Source organism: Anopheles coluzzii, chromosome 3 (assembly GCF_943734685.1).
Source record: "Anopheles coluzzii chromosome 3, AcolN3, whole genome shotgun sequence".
Classification (NCBI taxonomy): Eukaryota; Metazoa; Arthropoda; class Insecta; order Diptera; family Culicidae; genus Anopheles; species Anopheles coluzzii.
The window spans coordinates 74895062-74917729 of record NC_064671.1 but is presented as its reverse complement, the minus strand read 5'-3'; the positions used below and the strand labels follow the sequence as shown (position 1 = coordinate 74917729).

The 22668-nt window shown below is 41.3% G+C and overlaps 1 protein-coding gene across 8 annotated transcripts; it reads left to right on the top strand.

The window, feature by feature from the left end:
- The first annotated feature begins 1830 nt into the window (after positions 1 to 1830).
- On the top strand, positions 1831 to 19002 carry LOC120956887 (fibulin-1). Of its 8 annotated transcripts, none has more exons than XM_040378675.2 (17): positions 1831 to 1934; positions 3297 to 3535; positions 10705 to 10961; positions 11038 to 11170; positions 11442 to 11604; positions 13753 to 13949; positions 14259 to 14408; positions 15056 to 15158; positions 15311 to 15375; positions 15637 to 15765; positions 16139 to 16279; positions 16381 to 16650; positions 16922 to 17059; positions 17148 to 17657; positions 18005 to 18134; positions 18220 to 18456; positions 18604 to 19002. In XM_040378675.2, exons 2-17 carry the CDS (start codon positions 3448 to 3450, stop codon positions 18764 to 18766), a joined length of 2874 nt encoding a protein of 957 aa, XP_040234609.2. In that variant the 5' UTR covers positions 1831 to 1934; positions 3297 to 3447; the 3' UTR covers positions 18767 to 19002. The 8 variants fall into 8 exon arrangements, with proteins under 8 accessions (XP_040234609.2, XP_040234603.2, XP_040234611.2 ...); XM_040378669.2 differs by having other exon boundaries at positions 11038 to 11203; XM_040378670.2 differs by having other exon boundaries at positions 1843 to 1965; positions 11038 to 11203.
- The last annotated feature ends 3666 nt before the right edge of the window (positions 19003 to 22668 follow it).

Genomic DNA, 22668 nt, shown 5'->3' with positions numbered 1-22668 from the left:
AATGTGTACAATGAAGGGCTGTTTCCTGATGATGAGCTGATCGCCAGACATGGGCATGAATTTTGTATGTATTAACAGAGCCTTAGATGAGGAATACTGTTAAACAATTGGCCAACATTTGGTAAACCGTAACAAAACTTATCCGTAAGATATAATTATAGTACATGCTATAATTGCATAATTAATGGAAATACGGTCGAAGCCGTAAAAAGGTGTATTACTATAAATATCCCCATTCGAACCCATTTCATTTTTGGGATTTTTAATAGTTTCTCTTATTTATACGAGACCTAATTACATAAAAAAGCTAATGGAATTATAATTATAAATTGTTAGTAAAGCAGCGTTTCCTGTTAAATGTCGTGTTGAAACGAGGGTTTTGTTTTAGGGATCATCCATGAATAACGTAACGCTTTCATTTTTCCCCCTCTCAAATGTAATACAATGTAACGCTTCGTGGTATCATCACTATCATAACGGTTTGGTGTAACACCCTCGAACTCTGTTGTTTGATTTTTGCTTGTCTAATAAAGGAATAATGAAGGATTGGACCGGTCTGGTGGTACAGTCGTCAACTCGTACGACTTAACATCATGCCCGTCATAGGTTCAAGACCCAAATAGACCGTGCCTCCATACGTTGAACTGACTATCCAAGATAAGCGAAGCTCACTTCACTAGTGGATGTACAGGCAGATCTTGACCGGCAGCGGTTGATGTGCCAAAAGAAGAAGAAGAAGAAGAAGAAGAAGAAGAAGAAGAAGAAGAAGAAGAAGAAGAAGAATAAAGGATTAAGTTTTGCATGGTTATATTTTATTTCATTCTTAGCATGATCATTCGACATACAAGATTGGGAACAATATTGTTAAAATTTGAATGCTGTTGAAACATTTCATCTGTTTGGAACTCTTCTTTGAAGATGATCGTAGATCTACTTATTTTTCTAGAAGTTTCTGGAATTAAAATATTTTCAACCCACTGCAGAGTTTTGAAGCAATTTGTGCTATGTCTTATGTATTTGTGACTATATTTAATCCCTCCATGAGCAGTGTCTACCACCAGCTAATGAGGGATCTCAATGCGTGTTGTGAATCACAACTTGTGATGTCTTTCAGAGATTTGTTACACTCAAGAGATATTTATAGTTTAATAAAAAAAACCTGCTAAAAACATAAATGTTTGAACTTAAACAAAAACTCAAAAAAATCCTATTTCTAACTGACCTCGGTAGAGTCATCTACACATTTGGTTAATATGCAGCCGCGCTCAGTGTCACTGCGATGGGTTTTGCATACCAGACAGCGAATCAACACCGGGACGTCCCCAATCCATCTAGTATGCATTAGATTTGGTTAATCTGAGCGTTAGATTTGGTTTCCGAATCGTTTGGCGCTCTGGAATCGGCCATCTGATTCTGATTTGATTGTATTAGAACGTCTCGTGCATTCCTCCCCTAAGCTGTAGGGCGCCAGTGGCGAGTGGAATTAATTCCGTTTGCTCTTTCAGCACTAGAATTGCCTACCAAGTGCCCAACCAAATGTATGGCTCGGAAGATGCGCATAGCATTCATCAAGACGGTGCGGGCCTCTTCAGAGCTTGGGCCCGCTTACCTGCTCCCGAGGTTTGCTAGCAGCCTGGCCGTCTGCTTTGACCTTTACAGTTTGTTTAACTTCACAAACATTATGCAGTCACAAGTTTTCTGGCGGGAAGCATTGGCCAGAAGGGCCCCAAAAAGGCAGGGCAGGGGAAGCGTGTAGCATCATCCGCCGGTGTGGCATCAGAACCAGTATCATTATCATAATGCAAACATCACTTCTATATATTGAGCAGGCGAGCCTGCCGCGTGCCCAACAGTGCAGTTTCATCCGGACCGTAACGCATGACGGTCGTGTCTAATCGTGTTTGTTAGTGCCGCAGCTCCAGCGCTTCTTTACAGTAAATTAAGAGCTTAACCTGACGAGTTGAGGTGTGTGTGTGTTTGTGTGTGCTGTTGCAAGTGAACTTTATAAATCAATTAGTCCAGTCTTTAATCCGGTTTGTCGGTATTTATGTGCAAAGGATCCAGTACGCAGTACTTTGATGTAACCTCGGCTAGGAAGATCGATGGCTAGCAACAAGGAGCAATGTATCTTAGGGCACTCTGGCAGCGTGCACGGGGTGTTTGTGAGTGGAGGAGCTCTCACAAAAGCCACTTAAAGTGACCGGGGAAGCTTTCAGGAATAGCGATAAATCTATTACTTTGCACTCGAAAAGCTTTGTGCAGCAGTGCTCTCGTGTGTGAAAGCAAAAGGTGTGCACCACGCAACCACGGCACACATGTATGGGGCCAAGGTGGAACCGTTTTGATGCAGGAAGTGAAACAAAAAAGGCGAAAGAAACAGTTCCAAGGATCACTTTCAGCGTGGAGTGAAGTGCGTGACATGAGCTAGAAACTACCAACCTTGACCGAAAAAGGCAAAAAAAAAGGAAACGGGCGGTTCGAACAGAATAATAGGGGCCACAAGCGGTTTAAAAGCGCTTTAAGACGGGTAGAACGAACGATGGCCAAAGTGGTCCATTTTGTAGCACGACCATGTGTGCGTGCGTGTGTGTGTGTTTGTCCGGGCGATAGTAAAAGTGTATGACGGTTCGCGTGTGGGTTAGTAGCACGGATCGAAGCCAATCCAGGATCAGCGCCCGTAGTGACACGAGCCATAGGCTCTAGCTCCGTTCGGAGTGCACAGTTTACAAATTCGAGTTGACGGCAACCACCACCAAAACGGTGGGTTTTTTTTCTCTATTTCCTACACGGACATATTTTCCCGCCCAATTTGTCAAATCGAATTCCAACGATTTGCCACGAAACAAATTTGCTTTGTGCCGTTTTGGGGATCGTGATTCGAGCTTATCCTCGCGTACATCTATTGCGAAAAGTGGGCAAACGATGATGATGATGATATGGATCGTGGTGTGGCAAATTGATTAGAAGCATGGAAGAGAACCAAAAATGAAAATCTCTGCCTCCCCAAATAGTTGAAAGTGTTCAGCAAACTCGTGTGTGAGAGTGTGTGTGTGTGTGTTTGGCACAGTGTAAAGTGGCTGCTCTGTGATGGATCTAATTCCTACTACCGGCGACCTTTTTGCTGACGAAATTTTCGGACGCGATCCATTTTGACAGCTTTCTGACATGTCCCGGAGCATTGGTCCTTGGGGAGTTTTTCTACCACAGAAACAGTCTCTTTTTTTGTTTGTCTTTTTAACAGAAAACGCTAGTTGGTTTTGTTTTAGCTGATATATTTCTTTTTGTGTTTTTGCTAGGATTTCAGTACAACTTTACGTAAAGGACAGAAACGGACATTGTTGGCAGAGGTGGAAGCTTAAAGCGCGTCTGTCAAATGATTGTGTGTTGTGTGAAGTGGTGTACATTGTGTGACTGTTAATATTTCTTCCTGCAGTAGCAGGGAAGATAATGATTACAAAAGGACTGACGATGCGTGCAACAATGTTGCTTCTGTTTCTGGGAGCTTTTGCACTGATGCAACCGAGCAATGGTGAAGGTACGATAAATTTTGGTATTTTATTTGCTTTCTGTTTTATACATTTATTTACTTAAAGTCTAAATGAAAAGCTAAGATTAAGATAATTGCTTATGACAGACATCCTCCTAAAGGTTATGATTCAAGCTTTCTTACCAAAGTAAATCTACGATATTGCGAGCTGCCTACCGGAAGATATCCAGAATTTTCGGCATGGTGGACGAAGACACGCATGTACGCATGTTTTAAGGTCTAACTTCAAATTTAAATCAATTCCTCCTCACTTTTTACAACAAAGTTGTTGGAGTTGGTCCGGAAACATTTAATGGGGCGTAGCTGAAGGTCATTGCTTGCCGCTGGGAAGCCAGTGGACTCGATTTTTGCTTCCTTATATGTTTTTTTCGTAGCGATTTAGCGACTCGTTTCTCGGTTTTCATCTTCAGCTTCCTTTGGAGCCTCAAGTCGCTCAGAATCGTCGGCAGTTCGGAACTGAGTCTTTCATTCGATGCTCTAATTGTTGTATAAAAGTGCCAAGATATTGTAGATGTTGCAATGGGTTTATTTGACGCCCTCAAACTGCCGCACAATGTCCGTTTCCGACGTGGCGTGGTGTCTTTCTTCGATTACGCCCGCTTCTAAACGAAGTTGCTTCACTTTTTCGGCCATCACAGTGAGAGTTCGACTGATGTAGGTGTATTTAACATTTGTCTGCTAACTCATAGGAATCTATATTTGAATATGCAATTACCGTTTTGTTAGTGCGGGTTAAGATAATCCCATGAAACATCGAAAATATCTGTCAATTTTTTAAAATGCAAACGTTATTACAGGGTTTTCTAGGAGTTCTCATAGCTGTGTTACACTTTATTGACTCCTTGTTCCGTGAAATGAACTTAATCTATTGGGAATTGGACTCTATACTACCTTTGTTGGACAAATCCAATAGGAATTTCCTAGGAGCCTGTTCAAAAAGATTTCCAGAGTAAAACATTGATCACATGAAGTTCAATACCCAGTAGAAACAGTCAAGGAAATGTCCCACAACTATGAGAACCCCTGAAAACACCTGATCCATAAGTTTCGCAGCAAAATGAGTATTTCAAATCTTTGAAACAACAATTGTAGGAATTGATCCATATTAATAGACATGACTTATTCTCCCATCCCTGCATTATGTACTTTAAGCACATCCATTTTATCCTACATACCCATCTCCCCACGAAGGTGAATGTGCGGTTATATTTATTTGCTTTTATCGCTGTCTTCCAACGGCACCAAACGCAAGCCCAAGCAGTGCGCTAATGCATCTGGCGTTATCGGCAGCATCCGCAAACAGTGCTGCACTTGGTTGCCGTGCTCTGCAACGGAACTATTTTCTTAGCTGCCTTATCTTACGCTTGCTGCTCCATCGTAATCCGACGCGTAAACGGAACGTGCACAAAGGTGTTAGATAGTAGTGAGCTGCATTTCGCTGCATTACTATTACGTATGCTAGCACCGGTGCAACGGTTGTGTTGCACAGCAATCCCACCGACTAGGTAGACATTAATACATTGCATTCTTTCCTGTATTTCTCATTAGGCTTTAGGGGTTTTAGGCTTTCTTAAATAATTGGCATACTTTCTCGCCACTGGCTAAGACGCAAAGTCGCAAGCATTGGTGCCCTCTTGATGCTTTGAATCGTTGTAAGGGCATCATATCAACAGCGTGTCGCTAGAATTTGTTGCTAATATTTTCATATAAATTAATAAATCTGTTCACAATTATCTAACACACTCATTTGATCTAAAGACATAATTAATAACTACAATTGCCTGCACCGCCCAACAACGTGATTGTATCGAAATGAGGGAATGTGAGAGTGCGTGGAGTGAGAACAAATAAACCTCAAGCCATGTCTACATTGGCGTACGTGATTAATGTACATTACACGTGGCACACCTGATGCCCATCGTGGGGTGCAGCCTGGACTAAACTGCTCCAGAACCCAACACCCCATTGCCGTGCCATCGGGAGCACATAATAGAGCAATTCGCATGAAGCAACTAAATGGAAGAGGGTGAAATAGCGGGTGGGCGAATGGGCGACAAATTGAAATCGTTTCATATCGTTACGTTTATTGACTTAGAAATCGGTAATTGAAAAACACAGCAGCAGCAGCAGCAGCATAGCGAATTATTTATGAGAAGGATTTAATTATTCATTTTGAGCATTACCAACGGCCATCCAGCTCGTGCGCGACTCAGGGAGAGAATGGGCGTGGGGTGTGGAAATGAAGCGGAAGCCATGGAACAGCAGTTAAGAACAGTTTCTTGTGTGTCCAAATGGCACCTTTTACCCATACGCCGCACCACGGTGTGAGAAGCTCCAGTTCAACAGCGTGCAGCAAGGTGCTGTGCGCATGTAAAAGGTTAAATTTTATTAACCATAAAATATATAACCCGCAGAGAAGCTTTTCATACGGGCGAAACGAGCGTGCGCTAAGGTGTGTGTGTGTGCGTGTGTGTGTGTGATAGTTCACAGGATTCAAAAGCCAGACCTTCACCCCGTTCCGGCACTGGCTTCTTTCACTTTCGTGAAGCAGATGGTTTAATTTAATTTTCCGTACGAATGTATGTGGCATGTTTTGCAGATGTAAAGCATAAGCGATGGCGATACGGCTCTACTCCTGCCGTAATAATTTTGACGGGTCGTTGTGGAAACAGTGCTTTTTGGCAGTACTGGCAGGACCCACACACACGTGTGTGCGCGCGCGATAGAATGCATCTGACAGTGGGAACTGCGGCAACTTTTGCGGCACCGTAGTACACACTGCAGTTGCACCTCCGTCGCTGCCGAAATGAGTGACGAATGAGCCGGAATTAGGTACTACATCCGCCAGTATCGATAACCGTGGGCTCTTGAAACACTCGTGTAGAGTGGAGCTCGAGTGGAGTGTTATAAATAATTGATTTAATTTATAAAATAATATACATTTATCAACCGCACCGCCAAACATCGGTCGGTGTAGCCAGCGGGGGGGATGGTGGGATTGGTGAGCGGTTGGTGGTGTTGTGATTTTTATGTTTTGTTTTATTAATGTTACCGGTAGGAGTGTTTTTTTTTATGGACGTGACATGTAGACAAGGGGACGTGTGGCGACCCGCCGTGTGCAATTAATTTCTACTGATTGCTGTTTTCGAACTGAATGTTGCTTGCACCGAGGGGGTGTTGTTTTATTTTGTATTTCGTCGGTGCTGTTTTTATTGTTATGTCTGTGTGGGTGTGCGGATGATGATGATGGTCATCACTTTATCATAAAAGTAGTTAATTTGTGTTGGATGGGGGGTAAAGGCTACCAAAATAAAGCACAACAGAGCAGAATGGAACAGTGTGATGCATTTTATTTCAATTCGATTAAATAGAGTATGTCAGCATTATAGTTTACAGCGTAAAATAGTTTACTAACTTTGCAATTAAAGCCATTATGCAAAATGATAAAGAGATTGACCATCGTGCTTAATTGACAGCTGAGGTTCCATGTGTAATTTTGCGATTAAATATTAACTTTAGAGATGAATAGGGTTGATTATATGTTTATCGAGTAACATTGTATGCCACGATGCTTTAAGCATTAACTATAGAAATGGCGTGTTTTGTCCGTGGTCTAATTTACCACGGAAATGCTGGTGACCTATGTTTAATTCTCAACATTACTCAACTTAGCTCTATTGTTCTCTATAGCTCTATTTATCAACTTGGCTCTATTCTCAACTGGAAGTAAATATAAATTTCCATTTTCCAGTTTTTCTCCAAAGCACTTCTATAGAGTAAATGTACCTATAGTGGTGGTAGTACCAATAGTGGTGCTATTGCTCTAAAATGCGGTTCATAGGGCAAATTACAAGTAATTAAGTTATTTAAGTTAGTGTGAAATGTTCTTTAGCTTTTTACAAAGCGTTTACAACTTAAATGGGGCCATTCCGTTACTTAGTGACCGAAAAATCCATTATTTTGTGAAATGTGTCAACATTTTTCCAAAATCCTTAGGATTTCATAACGAAACTCATTTTTCTGTTAACGTTCTAATCGACCACATAACCACGCAATTACTAGTTTTTCAACATAACTGTTATGTAATGTTATTGTTTTACTAAAATTATTTGCCTTTTGACCATATTTATGCATTTTTAAGTGTTTTTTACCATAGTGCCATTATAGGTACACAAAACAGGCATGTTCCTATAGTGGTTATAGTTATAAAATCAATAAAAACGGGTAGTTTTAGATTTTTTCGAGGATATTTTCGACATGTCGTACTGTTTTCACTAAAATAAGCAACAGAAATGAGTTTTATGTAGGAAATTTACCAAAAACAGGCCAAAATTCGCTTATATGGCTGAATGAAAAATTGACTTCAAATCAAGCACACTCTTCCGGGTGTAGATTGACGACAGGTGTGATGCAGTATGTGAATATTTTCATCAATCAAATTTAGTGAATATTTTCAGTTTAGTGAATATTTTCATCAATCAAATTTATACCAAGAAACCAATATTATGGCAGTAATGCTTGCTATTAATACGAATACCACCATTATAGGTACAACGAAGCAGTCACAAAAATATGTATTTTTCGTAAATTTGATGTATTGATGATGTGAAATGAAATGAAATTTGATGTGTAAAAATGGTTGTGATTGCGAAGATAAAACATATTCCAAAACATATGTGTTAAAATATTCAGAAATTGTCCACCCTGACACTTTAAATCCATTAAAACACATCGGTACCACTACAAATTGCACCACTGTTGGTACATTTACCCTATATAGAAATTATTGAATTATTCGCCTGTCAAATTAATAAATATGATAGTTGATGGTCTGAACTAAACTACAATCTTTTTATTAAATTTAATGATGCATCAGGATAAAAATGATTACTCTTTAATGTCATAATACAGTAAGGAAACTAGTAGGTCAATTAATGAAATTCTCATAATTAATAAAATTCTCTAACAGCGTAAATAACTAAACTATCTCTTTAAATGCCTGATGATCTCTTACACAATAAACACATCCATTTTAAGCAATAAAAAAAAAGGCTTGCCTGAACGTTGCTGTGATACTGTCTGGAAGCCTGTTAAAATAAAGTGCATTCCTCGATGGTACCACCGTTTTGTGCTGCTCGTTATTAAAGGATATTTGGGATCAATGTTCGTGTATCGCATACCCTTGCTGCGGGTTTGCTTCCTCACTACTTTCGGCTGCGAGATTAAACCTCTTTTCAAACGCTGTCGATGTGCTGGTGATTGTCAGACCGTTTTTTGCTCTTATATTGTTTTTCTTTCTTTTTCCTCCCCTCCAACCAGCAAAGTGGCAATTATTGATTTTTTAATTTAATTTGTTAATACCTTTCACGATCGAGCGATGAACCAGTCAGCAAAAAGGGTTGTTTTTTGCCAGAATCTTTTAATCAGAAATTTTAACAGCATGTTTTTCCTTTTTTCAATACTTCTCAGCATTTTTTTGTCACATTCTGTTGTAGTTTGTCATGCGTAATTTATATATTTTAACGAAAAAAGTGAAAACTATTTTTCGACATTACATCACGTTTATACTCCAATAAATTACTGCTATTCTGTTGAACTCTGTGTGATTTTACGAGATTTTACATTAATGGCTTGATTCTGATTATAAAAGATAGGTCATAACGTCACAAACGATTACATTATGACATATTCATATAACTGTTCAGACAGCGTGTCAAAAGTATAATAATTGCTAAATAATCTTATAATCTTTTCAAATATAAATCTATGTAATAAACTTTACAACAAATATCCTACTCCAGATAACATCGCAATGTTTAAAATACAAGCATTAATTATTACCGTAATAATAAGCAGCTACATTCAGACCTCCAATTACCAACTTCTCAAACCCCCCATTCCCATGCAGTGAAATTTCATTCGCAGGAAGCTGACAACAGAGGTATTCACTTTCCCAGCAGAAGCTGGTGGGAATGAAATCGCAAACCTCGCATACGTGCATCGATTGCATAATCTCACACCCTCCTCCGGCCCAAATATCCCAGGGCCACGGGGGGTGCTTGATCTATTATTTACCTTCGATTTCATTATCAAGCGGCTCGCAGGCGCCGAGGAAGAAGGGCCGAAGAAATCGAAACCATTTCTATTATAATTACTATCGATCCGGTGATACGAATGTGTGAAAATACCTGCTATATGGAACGCCTCGATTTCACCTTTGCAACGGTCCGAAGGTAAAGAATGCCCTCCACCACCGACCCCCCCCCCCCCTCCTCATTCCATATCGGATGCCAGCATCCATTCTAAGCTGTAACAGATGAGGTCGGGTCGGTTCCGGGCTGCCCGGTAGTTGGTAGAGAGCACAGAAATGTAATTCTTGCCTTCCCGAAAAAAGTGACTTATTTCTGTAATAGATACATAAAACTAAGACCATTCTATTACGGATGGGGATTTTATTTCTGTTGGTGCTTCGGGTGGGTGCTCCATTATTTTATAGCAGCCCCATGGGCCGGGTTGCATTGAGAGCTGCAGGTTGCTCGCAAATGCAATCCATGCAATGCCAGTGCCAACCCAATTGTTTGACCCCCCCATAAGTTGGTGTACCATAGGTGAGAAAATTGATTCATGACTCGTTTCCGTCACTGTTAGTGGGTCGCTGAAAACCGACCGAGAACATTGCCGGTAATTGGATTCGAGCATTTTATTGCACGAAGCACCACTAACCACTGTGGCAAAGGTAGGGCGTTCGTTTACTGTTTGGTGTTTTCGATGAAAGGAACTGTTGGTCGGTCGGTTGTCGGGGCACAATAGCGGGCGGTAAGAATGTACTTTGGCAGCGCTCGGGAATGAGCAGGTTTAATGGTGATAGGATGACGACGGTGCCACCCGGGTAGTGTTGTGTTGAAATGTGGAGTTAATGTTGCCCTTGGTGAATGGATGTTTTATAAAATCTTTATGACTTCATTGTAGCTGTAACATATTGTAGTTCAGTTGAGGATTCGTTGTTTTGTAAATGATTTTGGAATATTTAGAGTACATTTTTAGATAAATTTACTTGTTATTAAACAATACAACTTCAATTAATACATACTGAGTACATGTTTCAATACCAAAAAAACCTCCAATAACGACTTGCGTATCATTTTCCCATTCACCAGCGATTGCAATCGAACAGATCCTGTCGCTGTGCTGCCAGGAAGGCGAAGAGTGGGGCCTGCAGAGCCGCACCTGCTCGAGCTTCAACAAGTCACTGGAGCTGGTACCGGCTGGGCTGCACGGGCTGTGCCTGTCGACCATCGAAATCTGCTGCTCGAAGCAGCACAAAATCTACCAATGCACAGCTGGCCAGATAGCGGCCCGCCAGGGTCTCAGCTGCTCGCTCAAGGGTGACCATTCCGGGTCGGAGTTTTACACGGTAGGCACAGTTTGGAAGGAGCAGACCCAGGCCCAAAAAAAAAAAGGATACATAATCAAATTTCTAACCTCGGCAGGATTGCTGCGAAGCGTGCAAAATTGGGCTGGTGGTTGGCTCGAGCGCTAACAAGTGCTCGGTGGAACCGTTCGCCTTCGGAAGCCCCTGGGACGAGATCTATGACGCTTGCTGCAACGACATCAAGAAAGAAGGTGAAATCATACTCCTCAGTGGCAACGATGAGCGTGAGTGTTTGTTTGCACGAGTGTTTTTTTTAGCCACACCTTTGCTTCTCTGTTGTTGCGGTTGCGGCACCTGTTTCGAATTCCCCTTCTTTACATGCTCCCTATTTTGCGGGGAAACAGTATTTTTTGCACCGAAAAGCTAGATCGGCTAGGAGCGGACTGCGTCTGTTTCGTTCTTGTATTTTTCCTTTTCTTTTTCTTTTTTGTTCGTTGGGGATTTGATTTCTTCCTTCACCAGAGAGCTTATGTGAGCAGTTTCCGTCGATCTGCTCGCAGGTGTGCGAGAACGTCGAGGGCGGTTCGTATGTGTGCAAGTGCCATCCCGGGTACGAGCTGCTGGACGACAGGAAAACCTGTGCCCTGGTTTCGGACGAGGATAATGAAACGGTTGAGCGTAAAGGGTAAGTCGGACCAGGGATATCAATGGAATCATCCGAAAAGTACGGCTTGCAAGGTAATGTACTACTAGACTAGAATGTACTAGCAGGTATTTAATTAATGTAATTATGAAATGAAGGTGGATTTAGGTGCATTAAGTGTAAATTGGTTAAAATTAAATTTGACATATTTCTACCATCTTATAGAAGGCATATGAGCCAAACAATTCAGTTACAAAGGAACTTCTCAACTTTGGAGTGTCAAAAAATCGTGTTATGAAATACAGAAATACAAACAGCAGGTGCTAAAGTAATTTTAAGATTTTTTAAGATTTTTTAAAGAAAGGATTGGCATTCTATTGGCAAGCATATGATGTGAAAAAATGCATTTTCAATCAAAACACTTCTGGACAAACACGAAACATGTGTAAGAAACATCTAGCAAAAGTTTGCAAGTTTGAAATAACAAATTCAGAAAATTACTTTTTATTATTTTTAGAACGAGTAGGTATCCATGCGAATTTAGTACATCAGATATTAAACTAAAACTCCACACAGTTTAGTATTGTTTTTCACTTTAGGAAGATTTGCTTTCCTTGTTCCTTCTTCTAGTAGATTCTTACATGTCATGTTTGCTGCCATAACCCTTGCACAAATAGTTAAATATCCAGAACCTATTTTGTTTTTTTTTATGACCAAATGAGTATTTCTAGCCAAGAATTTACTTTGTTCATAATAATAGTCTCATTTAAAAACACAAATGCTGTTTAATAAAGCAAAATGACGACAGTTGGACACATACCTAATAATGAACACGATAAATACATAAAATTCCTCTGATACTACTGTACAGTCTATGCTAATCTAGTGTAAGGCAAGTTTGCGGAGGATTCATAGTTTACTCGTTAAAAATAAATTAAACTGCAATTTTTAGGGAATAATTATTAAACTTTTAAATACCAGCTGTTTCATTTTTGGTTCATTTTTGGTTTGGAGAGTTTTAGAACGTCTGGAGTATATGGTTGACAATATTTTTTCGTTGTCTAAACATTCTTTCAATGTTATTCGAAACATCCTTGTTTATTTCTTGTACTTGTGTACCTTTATTTATTTTCCTCTTATCCTATAGTCTATACAAATACTGCGCAAGTATAAGCTGTCAAATTGTACAGATGAACAGTCGCTTATTGATATGGGTACACATTGTTGATGCAACAAAAGCACTTATCCTTCTTGGAAGAATACATTACTTATATACAACTACTGGTTTCTAGTTAACATGTCCCTGATAACTAGGCATCTTTAGAGCAAATGTGTTCATGCATGTTTGGATTAAAAAATAAATACCAATCAAATATTGGCATTATAAAAACATTCAAATTGTTATAAGTCCTTATCTGTATGATAATTCCAGAGTTTAGACATTTACATTATTGTTCTCCTTACCAAAGTGTACCACATTTGTTCGTTGTTAGTTAGCGCTTTTATCGTTGACTAATCCTACATAAGCCCCCAATAAGGCTGGTTAATTGATTGAGGATAGTAGTAAGATATTCAGTTCGGCGTATTCAGGACTAGCTTCAGTAGGCTCTACAGTTTACGGGTATTAAGTAAAGCCATGTGTTTTAACAGATTGTACAACGCTGGACGATATCTTTCTTCATCCCTTTTCTATGATCCATTTGATAGTCATATTTTAACCATAAGCTTTAGTAAAGGTTTTGATCCTCTGAGAAGAAATCTATAATTTGAAAATTATTCTAAAATCCCAAAATCAACATTTATATAATTTATTAGGAAGTAAAAAAAATGATTTAAAGGTTTTTTCCTTGGACTGGCCAAGATTCTCAATATTCGTGGTTAGTGAATTTATAATGTTGCGTTAGTATATTTGTCCATGATTTAAACTAGTGGATACATAATTATCCGTTGACATGAACATGTGCTTTAATGAGTAAATCATAAACATGTTTTCATTAGTTCGATTATCAATCTGTCGTATAATAATACCTTTATTGTTCAATCCCTCACCCGTGTTTCAAAAGCACAATAGAAATCGCTAATTACAATAAGTATAACAGCGCGTAATTACATTATCACTCCATCACTCGGCTTTCCTATGCACCACTCACAATTACCTTTTTTTTGCACGTTCGACTTTCCGACTTTCAGCTGTGATGCCGGCTTCAAGCACAATAAGCGCACGGACAAATGTGAGGATGTGAACGAGTGCGAAACGGGCGAGGCCACCTGTAACCCGGACAGTCAGGTTTGTCGAAACACACGCGGCAGCTTCCTGTGCGTTGATGTCGTCCTTCCGGACATTGCTTGCGACCCGGGCTACACACCGAAGAATGGCAAATGTGAAGGTAAGTTCTACACTTTCAGGCACGGCTCGGAAACGGCAAAGAACTGCTTAACGCTTCTCGTTAGCCGTAGAAGTGAAACAAAACAGAGAACGGGGGAATGGGAAAACCTTCTCCTTCTTGACATGTGAGCAGCTCCTCCGTCAAATGTCTGAATTAGTTTCCCGTGCGGCTGTGTCACACATAATGTGTCACACCACAAGTGTATTTCATCGTGCACCATCCTGCTTGCGCTTGTGCCACCCCTCACAGTACACTGAGGTTTGTTTGTTCTCTCGCTTTCTGGGTGTTACTTTCTAATTCCGGCGCTAGATGTGAACGAATGCCTGGAGCAGTTGGACGCTTGCGACCGGGAGCGGCAACACTGTCTCAACGGACGTGGCAACTATTCCTGCCTGCCGAAGGCGGTCACCATGTGCCAACCGGGCTTTGCTTACAACGTGAGCTTGGGCGTGTGCGAAGGTTTGCCTGCTTTCTTCATCATCATCTCTTTGCTTTTCGCTTGCTTCCTGGTGCCTTGGCTTGATGCTGTGGTGTAGGAGATCACTTCACCGTGCATGCTTAGCTTGTTTCACGTTTTACTTATCTCATATCCGTCTTAGTGCTAGTATCATATTGTACAGTGATGGACACATTTGTAGCATAGGTGATGGATGGCACATTATGTAGAAGCCGTTTGGTATATCCATAGAATAAATAAACTCGATAAAGATTAAGATTATCATTATGCAACAAAGTTTATACTTCAATTAACTAAACATTATGTTTTGAGTATACTAGTACTAGCATTAACTCCGTACCTGACCTAAAATATTTATTCATCAGAAGCATACCTCCAAGAATCACACATTTTATTTAATAAATTCAATCATTACAACAACTAACCATCATTCGTCCATCACTGTACGCTCATATTCATAAAGTTTGCTAACCTGATAATGGTCACCAGATAAAAAGATGTAGATGATCCGAACAAAAAAAATCCTCCCGAGATACATTCAATTAACTTTTTTTTTCGCTACGGTACACCACGACACTACACTCTTAATGCAACATGTTTCCTACTTTGTCTCAATCAATCGGCCCGGATCCCCTGACCCGCATACCAGACGTCAACGAGTGCGAGGAGGACGGAGCCTGCGACGAAGGATACCGTTGCGTCAACATCGAGGGCTCGTACGAGTGTATCGCGGTGGTGAAGAATTATCCAACGTACGTGCCCTTGTTAGTTCGTAAGCTCGTCGCGAAAAGTTTCACTTTGAAACTGTTTGGCGAAGGAAAATGTACTAACGTTTACTGTTCCGGTTTCTTCCCTTATACGCTTCGGATTGCAACCATTCGCCCCCAACAAACCAACCCAACAGCCCGGCAAGAAAGAAGGTTGAAACGTGTACGCCCGGTTTCCGGCGTCATAATGATCAGTGCGTGGGTAAGTCTTCTCTATGATATGAACTGTCTTCTTTACATCAGAGCCTTAGGTACATCAGAGCCTTAGGTATATCGTACTTGAACTCATTCCGAGAGATGAGATCCAATGTGTAATTGGTGTTATCCTTTCATGTTGTTCATGCCATGTTGCTATTACCAAATACTCTGAAGTCGTTCGCAAATCGATTTCAGATCATCTTACTAACTTGCCCCAGTTATTGATCGACACTTCCTTTCCGTTTTCCATTTCATCTTCTTGCAGATATTGATGAGTGTGCGGCCGATAGGAACGCGTGCGACAGTAATCAAGTCTGCACGAACGAAATCGGTGGATTCAGGTGTGATTGTAAAATTGGATTCAACCTGGATACCGTTACGAATGCGTGCGTCGGTAAGAAAATGTGTTGGAAGTGTGGGCCTTGCTTTTATCTTTCCTTTGGGGGTTCTGCTTTAGCAGGGAGTGGATACAATTATTGGAGGATTTACATTGATTTTGCACCTGTTCGCAAAGAAAGCAATGTATAAGATAGAGCCTCAAAAGAGCTTACATTGTTTAAGTTGTTGTTATGAGTCTCAAAGGTTTTCAAACTAACGTTTGTAGTAAAATCTTAGAAATTTAATTCAGAAAATCTGCACTATTTCACAAAACTGGGTGAATCGAATCGTTACGCTTGCTGCTTTAAACCGAGCAGTGGGAATGGAGATTGAACACTGGAGTAATCACTTGACCCAATTGACCTAATTAACGCCATTTATCACCACAGACATCAACGAGTGTCAGGTGAACGCCCACGAGTGTCTGGAGACGCAGCGCTGCGACAATACGATCGGATCCTACACCTGCATCCGGCTGCAAAGCTGCGGCACTGGCTACACGCTCAACGCGGAAACGGGCCACTGTGATGGTGAGTGCAGCAGGAGGGCAGGCAATGACAATCCCTTCCCGGAACCGCAAACTAACTTTCGCACACACCACTGTGTGCATCTTCCCCTCCAAACCAAACAGATGACGATGAGTGCGCGCTGGGACGTCACAACTGTCGGCCGCCGTTCGAATGCTTCAACACCAAGGGCTCGTTCCGTTGCCGTCAGCTGTCGAGATATCACACGCTGACCAGTACGTCCACATCGACCACGACCAGCACTACCACCGTGCGGCCCTCGTACAATCCTGCTGGGTACGGGCACTATCCGGCTTCGCGATACTCTTCGTACCAGCCGCAGCTGCCACCGTGCGGCATCGGATTCGAGCGGAACAGTGCGGGAGCGTGTGTCGGTAAGTGCACCACAGCAGATCGTTTCAACGGTTGATTCCGAAATTCTGGACACAATTTAAATTCATACTCTTTGTCAATCTCGCTTGCAATGCTGCCGATGTCCTTGTGGGGTGAATATAACACAGTAATAAATCCTTAGCCGTCATCTACTTTTCACGCCCTTGGCATGCAGTGCTGTACATAAGCTAGCATTATTTATGGTCACAATTACTAACTTGCTTTTTACCCTTTTGCACTCATCGCTTGGTTGGTGAACCAACGCTATCCCAGATATTGACGAATGTGCCCGTGGAGCTAGCTGTCATCGCCATCAGCAGTGCATTAATACGAATGGATCGTACCGCTGCCGGGACCTGTTGACCTGTCCCGTGGGATATCGCGTGAACGATGACATTACGGAGTGTCTAGGTGAGCCGGGGAACTAAAGGGATTCACTTTTCATCGTTAATTGAATTGTAAATGCCATGCAATGGTTACTGCCTCTTCTCCTCCAAAGACATCGACGAGTGTGCTACCGGCGAGGCACTGTGCGGGCCAGATCAGACGTGCAAAAACAAGAAGGGAGGCTATGTGTGCGTCTGTCCGCCGGGGCATATGATTGGTCGGAACAAGCGGTGCGAGGATATAGATGAGTGTGCGATGCACGGCTCGAAGGTGTGCCAGCAGAACTCGAACTGCGTCAATACGATCGGCTCGTACCGGTGCGACTGCAAGGAGGGCTTTAAGAATGGGCCGAACGAGATGATCTGCACGGATGTGGACGAGTGCAAGGAGATCCCGGGGCTGTGCCATCAGCGCTGCCTGAACTATTGGGGATCGTACCGGTGCGGGTGCCATCCGGGCTACAGGATAAGCTACAACAATCGCACCTGCGACGATGTGGATGAGTGTGAGGAGTACAAGTCGGCTAATTTGTGTGTGGGAATTTGTGAGAATACACCAGGTTCGTACAGCTGCCGGTGTCCGCAAGGTTATAAGCTGGGAGCGGATGGAAGGAGTTGTATCGGTGAGTAAATAATAGGAAATGTAAAAACAAATCTCTATCAGATTTTGATTCCAACAGACGAAGCTGAAGGGAAGCTTAACAATCAGCTCGTTACCGTCGTTTGACTTCAATAACAAATTCCTTTCAATAACGAACAGGCTTCGAAGAATATTGGAATTTCGACTTTTTTTTAGTTGCTCGCTAGTTTCCATGCTCGACTTGGGATTTTATGCTAACATCAATGACATCAGTTTTGTGAATTTCCCATTTACTTAATTAAGATCTTATCGGACGGTGCTTTTCAAATTTTCTCACATCCTTTTCCCGTTCCATTTTCACCAATTCTAACATTACACTCCATCGCATAGATATCGACGAGTGCGAAACAGGGGATGTATGTAGGGGACGCCAGGATATATGCACCAACATCGGTGGAAGCTACCGCTGCACAACCATCGACTGTCCCTATGGCTACAAACACGATCCAGATCGTCGAAAGTAAGTTGAACATTTTTTGTCGATGATAGCAACCATCTATTGCAGCTCTGTTACTATGTGTTACTAACGGATTTTTGCATTGCAGCCGTTGCGAACGGAGCAATAAATACTGTAACACCGGTGACATGGAATGCTTGCGCCGACCCCACTCGTACTCGTACAATTTCCTAACGATTGTGTCCAACATTTTAATACCACCGGAGGGCCGTGGACTATTCACACTGACCGGTCCATCCCACTTCCAGATGATCGACTTCGATCTGAAGCTGGTTTCGGTCGATGCGGCACCGCATGTAAAGCCGGTCGATATTCACTACTTTGGGTAAGTGGGACCGGGAAGGGGATTTTAAATATTACAACAGACGTCGAGAGCATTCCGAATTTTCGCTTCAAATTGTACTTTAAATCTAACAAAAAAGTCTTTTTTATTACTTCCCGCGCAAATGTTTACTCTTTTCTTTCGTTTCAGGCTGGAAAAAAGAACGAACGACGCACAGCTAAATCTGAAGAAAAGCATCGAAGGCCCGCAAGACATCGAGCTGGAGTTGAGCATGAGTGTGTTCCACAACGGTGAGCTGTACGGTACCAATGTGGCGAAGCTGTTCCTGATGATATCGGCGTATGAATATTAAAGCTCGCGTGCGTTTGTGTTTATCATCGGTGAAGCTTCAATTCACCCGCTCCCTCCCCGGCAGTGGTTAAATATTACATTATTACTTTAGCATTCTTTCGCTCAGTGCGAATGGGGTTAGCTAGTGTGACGGTAGTAGACTCATTCGGAGCGTAAGATTGGCCAGTGTTTCCGTGTGAAATTGAAGACCGTATAAGAATTGAATAAATATACAACCTTATAAACACACCAGATAAAGTTCATGCTGCAGACTTTAAAATGTATTCCGTAAATGTTGATGAAGGTATAGATTATTGAGCAAAAGGTGTTAAAATCAGTGAAAGAATAAAGTGCACCAATTTACAGGCTTCTCAACATGCTCTTCCCTGTAAGTCAAGACTTAAATATGATTCAACTTTTGCATTTGTCTTACAAATAATGGCACAAGAACACAATTATGGAAAGAGTCAGCTTGTTTGTGCAGCACCTACCAATATTACAGTCAGAACTCAATAGTTGATCCCTTTCTTTCTAGACTTCTTTCTAGGTACGCTTTGAAGTTATTTGGATGACAATAAAATTTAAAAACACGTATGTACATAGCTTTTTTCAAATCTTGGAGTATTTTTTGCGCGACTTACTATGGGATTTAAACCGTTACATGGACATGAGGACATTTCGTATGTTTTGGAATTGATTAATTAGGAAAGAAGTTTAAGCAAAACACAAGAATATTCTTTTAAAATGATAAAACTGAATGATATGAATCATATTGTGACAAGACAGATCATATGACAAAACAATATTTTTCACTTAGTAGCAACCCAATTGACATTTTCGTGCACGAATAATAGGGAATTCGAGCAAATTCCCTTAAACTGCACCAGTTTAAAGGAATTTAGAAAAGGGCCTTTAAAATCAACTGTAATGCGGCTTTTTCGTTGTTTTCTTCTAGATTCGCTCGGAAATGATGTTTTCTATTGTTATATTTGGTCATGTAGCCAATTTATTCTAAAATAATTTCGATTTTTTTATAAAATAACGTCGCACAAAATTTGTTTTTGTTTTTCATAAAAAATCATATCTACAAATGTAAAATAAGCTCGACGGCGTCGTCCATCGATAGAAGAAAGTCTAATTTATGAACTCATCAAATCTTAGCGCTTTCAACACATTTGATCACACACAAATCCACAATTTCAGGCGTATCGAGTACTAATCGAGCAAGTATGGAAAAACAATTTCGAGCAAATGTCACTTGGGAAGTTAAGCAAGACTCAATACAGGGTTTTTCGGAGGTCTTCTGGGATTCTTTCATGACTCTTTCTGATAGGAAATGAAGTTTATGTGATAGGTATTGGAATAGTACCCTTTTTGGACAAATCCAACAGGATTTTCTAATCATACTGTCCAAAAAGGAGTCCATAGCGTCCAATTCCCATTATACATAGTCCATTTCCATTGTTCCATTTAAAATACCTAAAATTATTTAAACTGAGTCCGGCACAGCAATTTAGTGTAATCAACATATCATCATTTTTTCCAAATTCACACATTTTGCATTGGATATTTTCAGCAAAATATTGCTTTTTCGTGTTATCCAGTTTAAAACAAAATTGAATAGAAAATACTGTACTTTTATTGGTATATATATATTTTTTTTATAAAAAAAATATTATATACAATTATTGCAAACATGAAAAAGCCAGATCAAAAACTCATTTTGAAATGAGCGCCGAACGGATCTCGGCGAACAGAGCTAGTGTTGTGGCCAATTAATTGATACACTCTTAGTGTAATCTTGCCTGTTGGATAACTAATTTGTGTAAAAACTTATAAAAACTGTAGGAAAAAAAAAATCCTTCCTTCTAATGTATTTTTTTTAGTTACATTCACCCTTTTCCCTAAATCCCATTCACCTCATTAGATACCGTCATGCCTCTAATCCGTTGTCATTCATTTTTATTAAAATGTTAATCACGGATTTACTCACACGCCTATCCATACGCTGCTACAGCTTTGACAGGATGAATTAAAGTAAGGCTCACGACAACAAAAAAAAGGCCTTTCCAGATGGTAGGTTTACGATTGCGGAAAGATTTAACCGCCCGGGATGTTGCTTGTTAAAGCATAACTCAACCATGATGACATTATTAAAAGAGTGCGAGAAGGGCCACTTAGGTTACTAATTCCAACGAACCCGCCACTTCCCCATGCACTATTTGTATTGCTGAGAGAAGAAGAAGAAGAAAAAAGGCCGAACTCTTTGCACCCTCGTCGCATAGCGAACACTCTCTTGTTCGTCATTATACGCGCGGTGCGAATGATGACATCTTCAAGTCTTTCAAACTCGCTTTTGACACCCTCGTCGAGAGGTTGGGTTTCCCCTCAGCAGGGAAAAAGCACTCCTTTCTGGCGCTGGTGTGTAAGGCCGCGGGGCCACGGGGCTTTCCCAAGCTGAGAAAACGTTCTCAAGCACTCATTTAAGTTTCACAAGCACTCAAAACTTGTTCTCAGACTCAAGCCCGTGGCCGTCGTCAGTTTTTCTCACTCTGAGAAACTGATATAGACACTCAAGCTTTATTTAGAGTTTTAAATAGAAAAACAGTTTTTAATCGCATATTTTTTTTAACGTTTTCAATTATAAACATTGAATACATTTTCCAAAGTGATTTCCGATAAACAAATAGCGCAATTCTCCATATTTCAGTTAGCCGATCGCTGCATCGTCAACTTTCTCAAAGATTCTCAAAGATTCTCAAAACCGATTTTGTTCCGATTCGACAAACGCTGAGAACGAGGTTTTCTCAAAAGAACTCATGAGTGCTTGAGAAAATGAGCGTTGAGAATCCCCATGGCCCCGCGGCCTAAGACAAGCATCCCTCAGCATCCCCGAATCATCATCCGGCGTGGAGCAGGAAGTCAGTAGCATCTCCCAAACTGTAACGAACGGTTTTTGCCCGTGCCAAATGGGAGAGACAAATGGGATGGGCGACAAAACACACCCCGTTTGGAACGTAATTAAATTTAGAGCAGAAAGGGAGGAAAATCATAAATAAGCTTGCTGTAAGTGTGACACAGCCCACACGGTACAAAGTATTCTGGCCAATCCTTCCCAACCGCAAACCAAACCGCTTTTCACTCACCCATCACCTCGCGCGGTCACACACTCTTCGCTTTCGTTCGGTCTCATGGGGAGGGAAGCTTTTCCCTGTGAATCAGCACCGGGGTGCTCGATTTTTTCTTTCCCTCAACCGTCCGTCATCGCTAAGGAGAGGGATGGCAAAATGTGACATTCGGAAAATTTATATTTGATTTGATAAACTTACGAAGATAAAATAATCTCCTCTTTCATTTCCTAAATTGTTTCCGTCCGCCGGGATGGAAATACGCGGGCTGCCGCTGCTTCATCGTTCGATCGTTGACATCAGTCGAGGGATTTCTCGCTCGCTCGGATGGCAATGCGTTACGGCACGGTACGTTACGGTCCTGCCCTGCCCTGGGTAGATGTTGATGCCAGATCTAGCAGCTGCCAGGGGTTTTGTGCAACAGCAGCAGCTCTGTCAGCGATGCGGTCCGTGTGATTGTGGCCTGCCGGATGTCCAACGAAGAATGACGGCCAGTGCCATCTACTGCAGCGTACAATGCATTCCGTGGAGTGATGGTCATTTTGGGATATGATTGCTGAGCGAGCTGGTACTGATGTTTGGCGGTTTTCGTCGCGCAGGTAACCGCACTGGGACACAATCATTTGTGTCCTGTTTTTCTTTTCACGAGAAGCTGTTCATCTTTGTGAAAAAGGGGTCTGCATTTTTTACTTTTTGATTGAATTTAGTCCAATATACGAAAACTGTCTTATGTTTATGAAATTTAAAGGGCATTTTCCATTTCTTTTTATATTTTCACAAACGTATTTCAATTTAG

Coding starts and splice junctions, on each gene's coding strand:
- LOC120956887 (XM_040378669.2), top strand. CDS start 3,448: ATGATTACAAAAGGACTGACGATGCGTGCAACAATGTTGCTTCTGTTT. Junction 11,204..11,441: donor CCTCAGTGGCAACGATGAGC/GTGAGTGTTTGT, acceptor TTCCTTCACCAG/AGAGCTTATGTGAGCAGTTT. Junction 15,159..15,310: donor GTGGTGAAGAATTATCCAAC/GTACGTGCCCTT, acceptor CCAACCCAACAG/CCCGGCAAGAAAGAAGGTTG.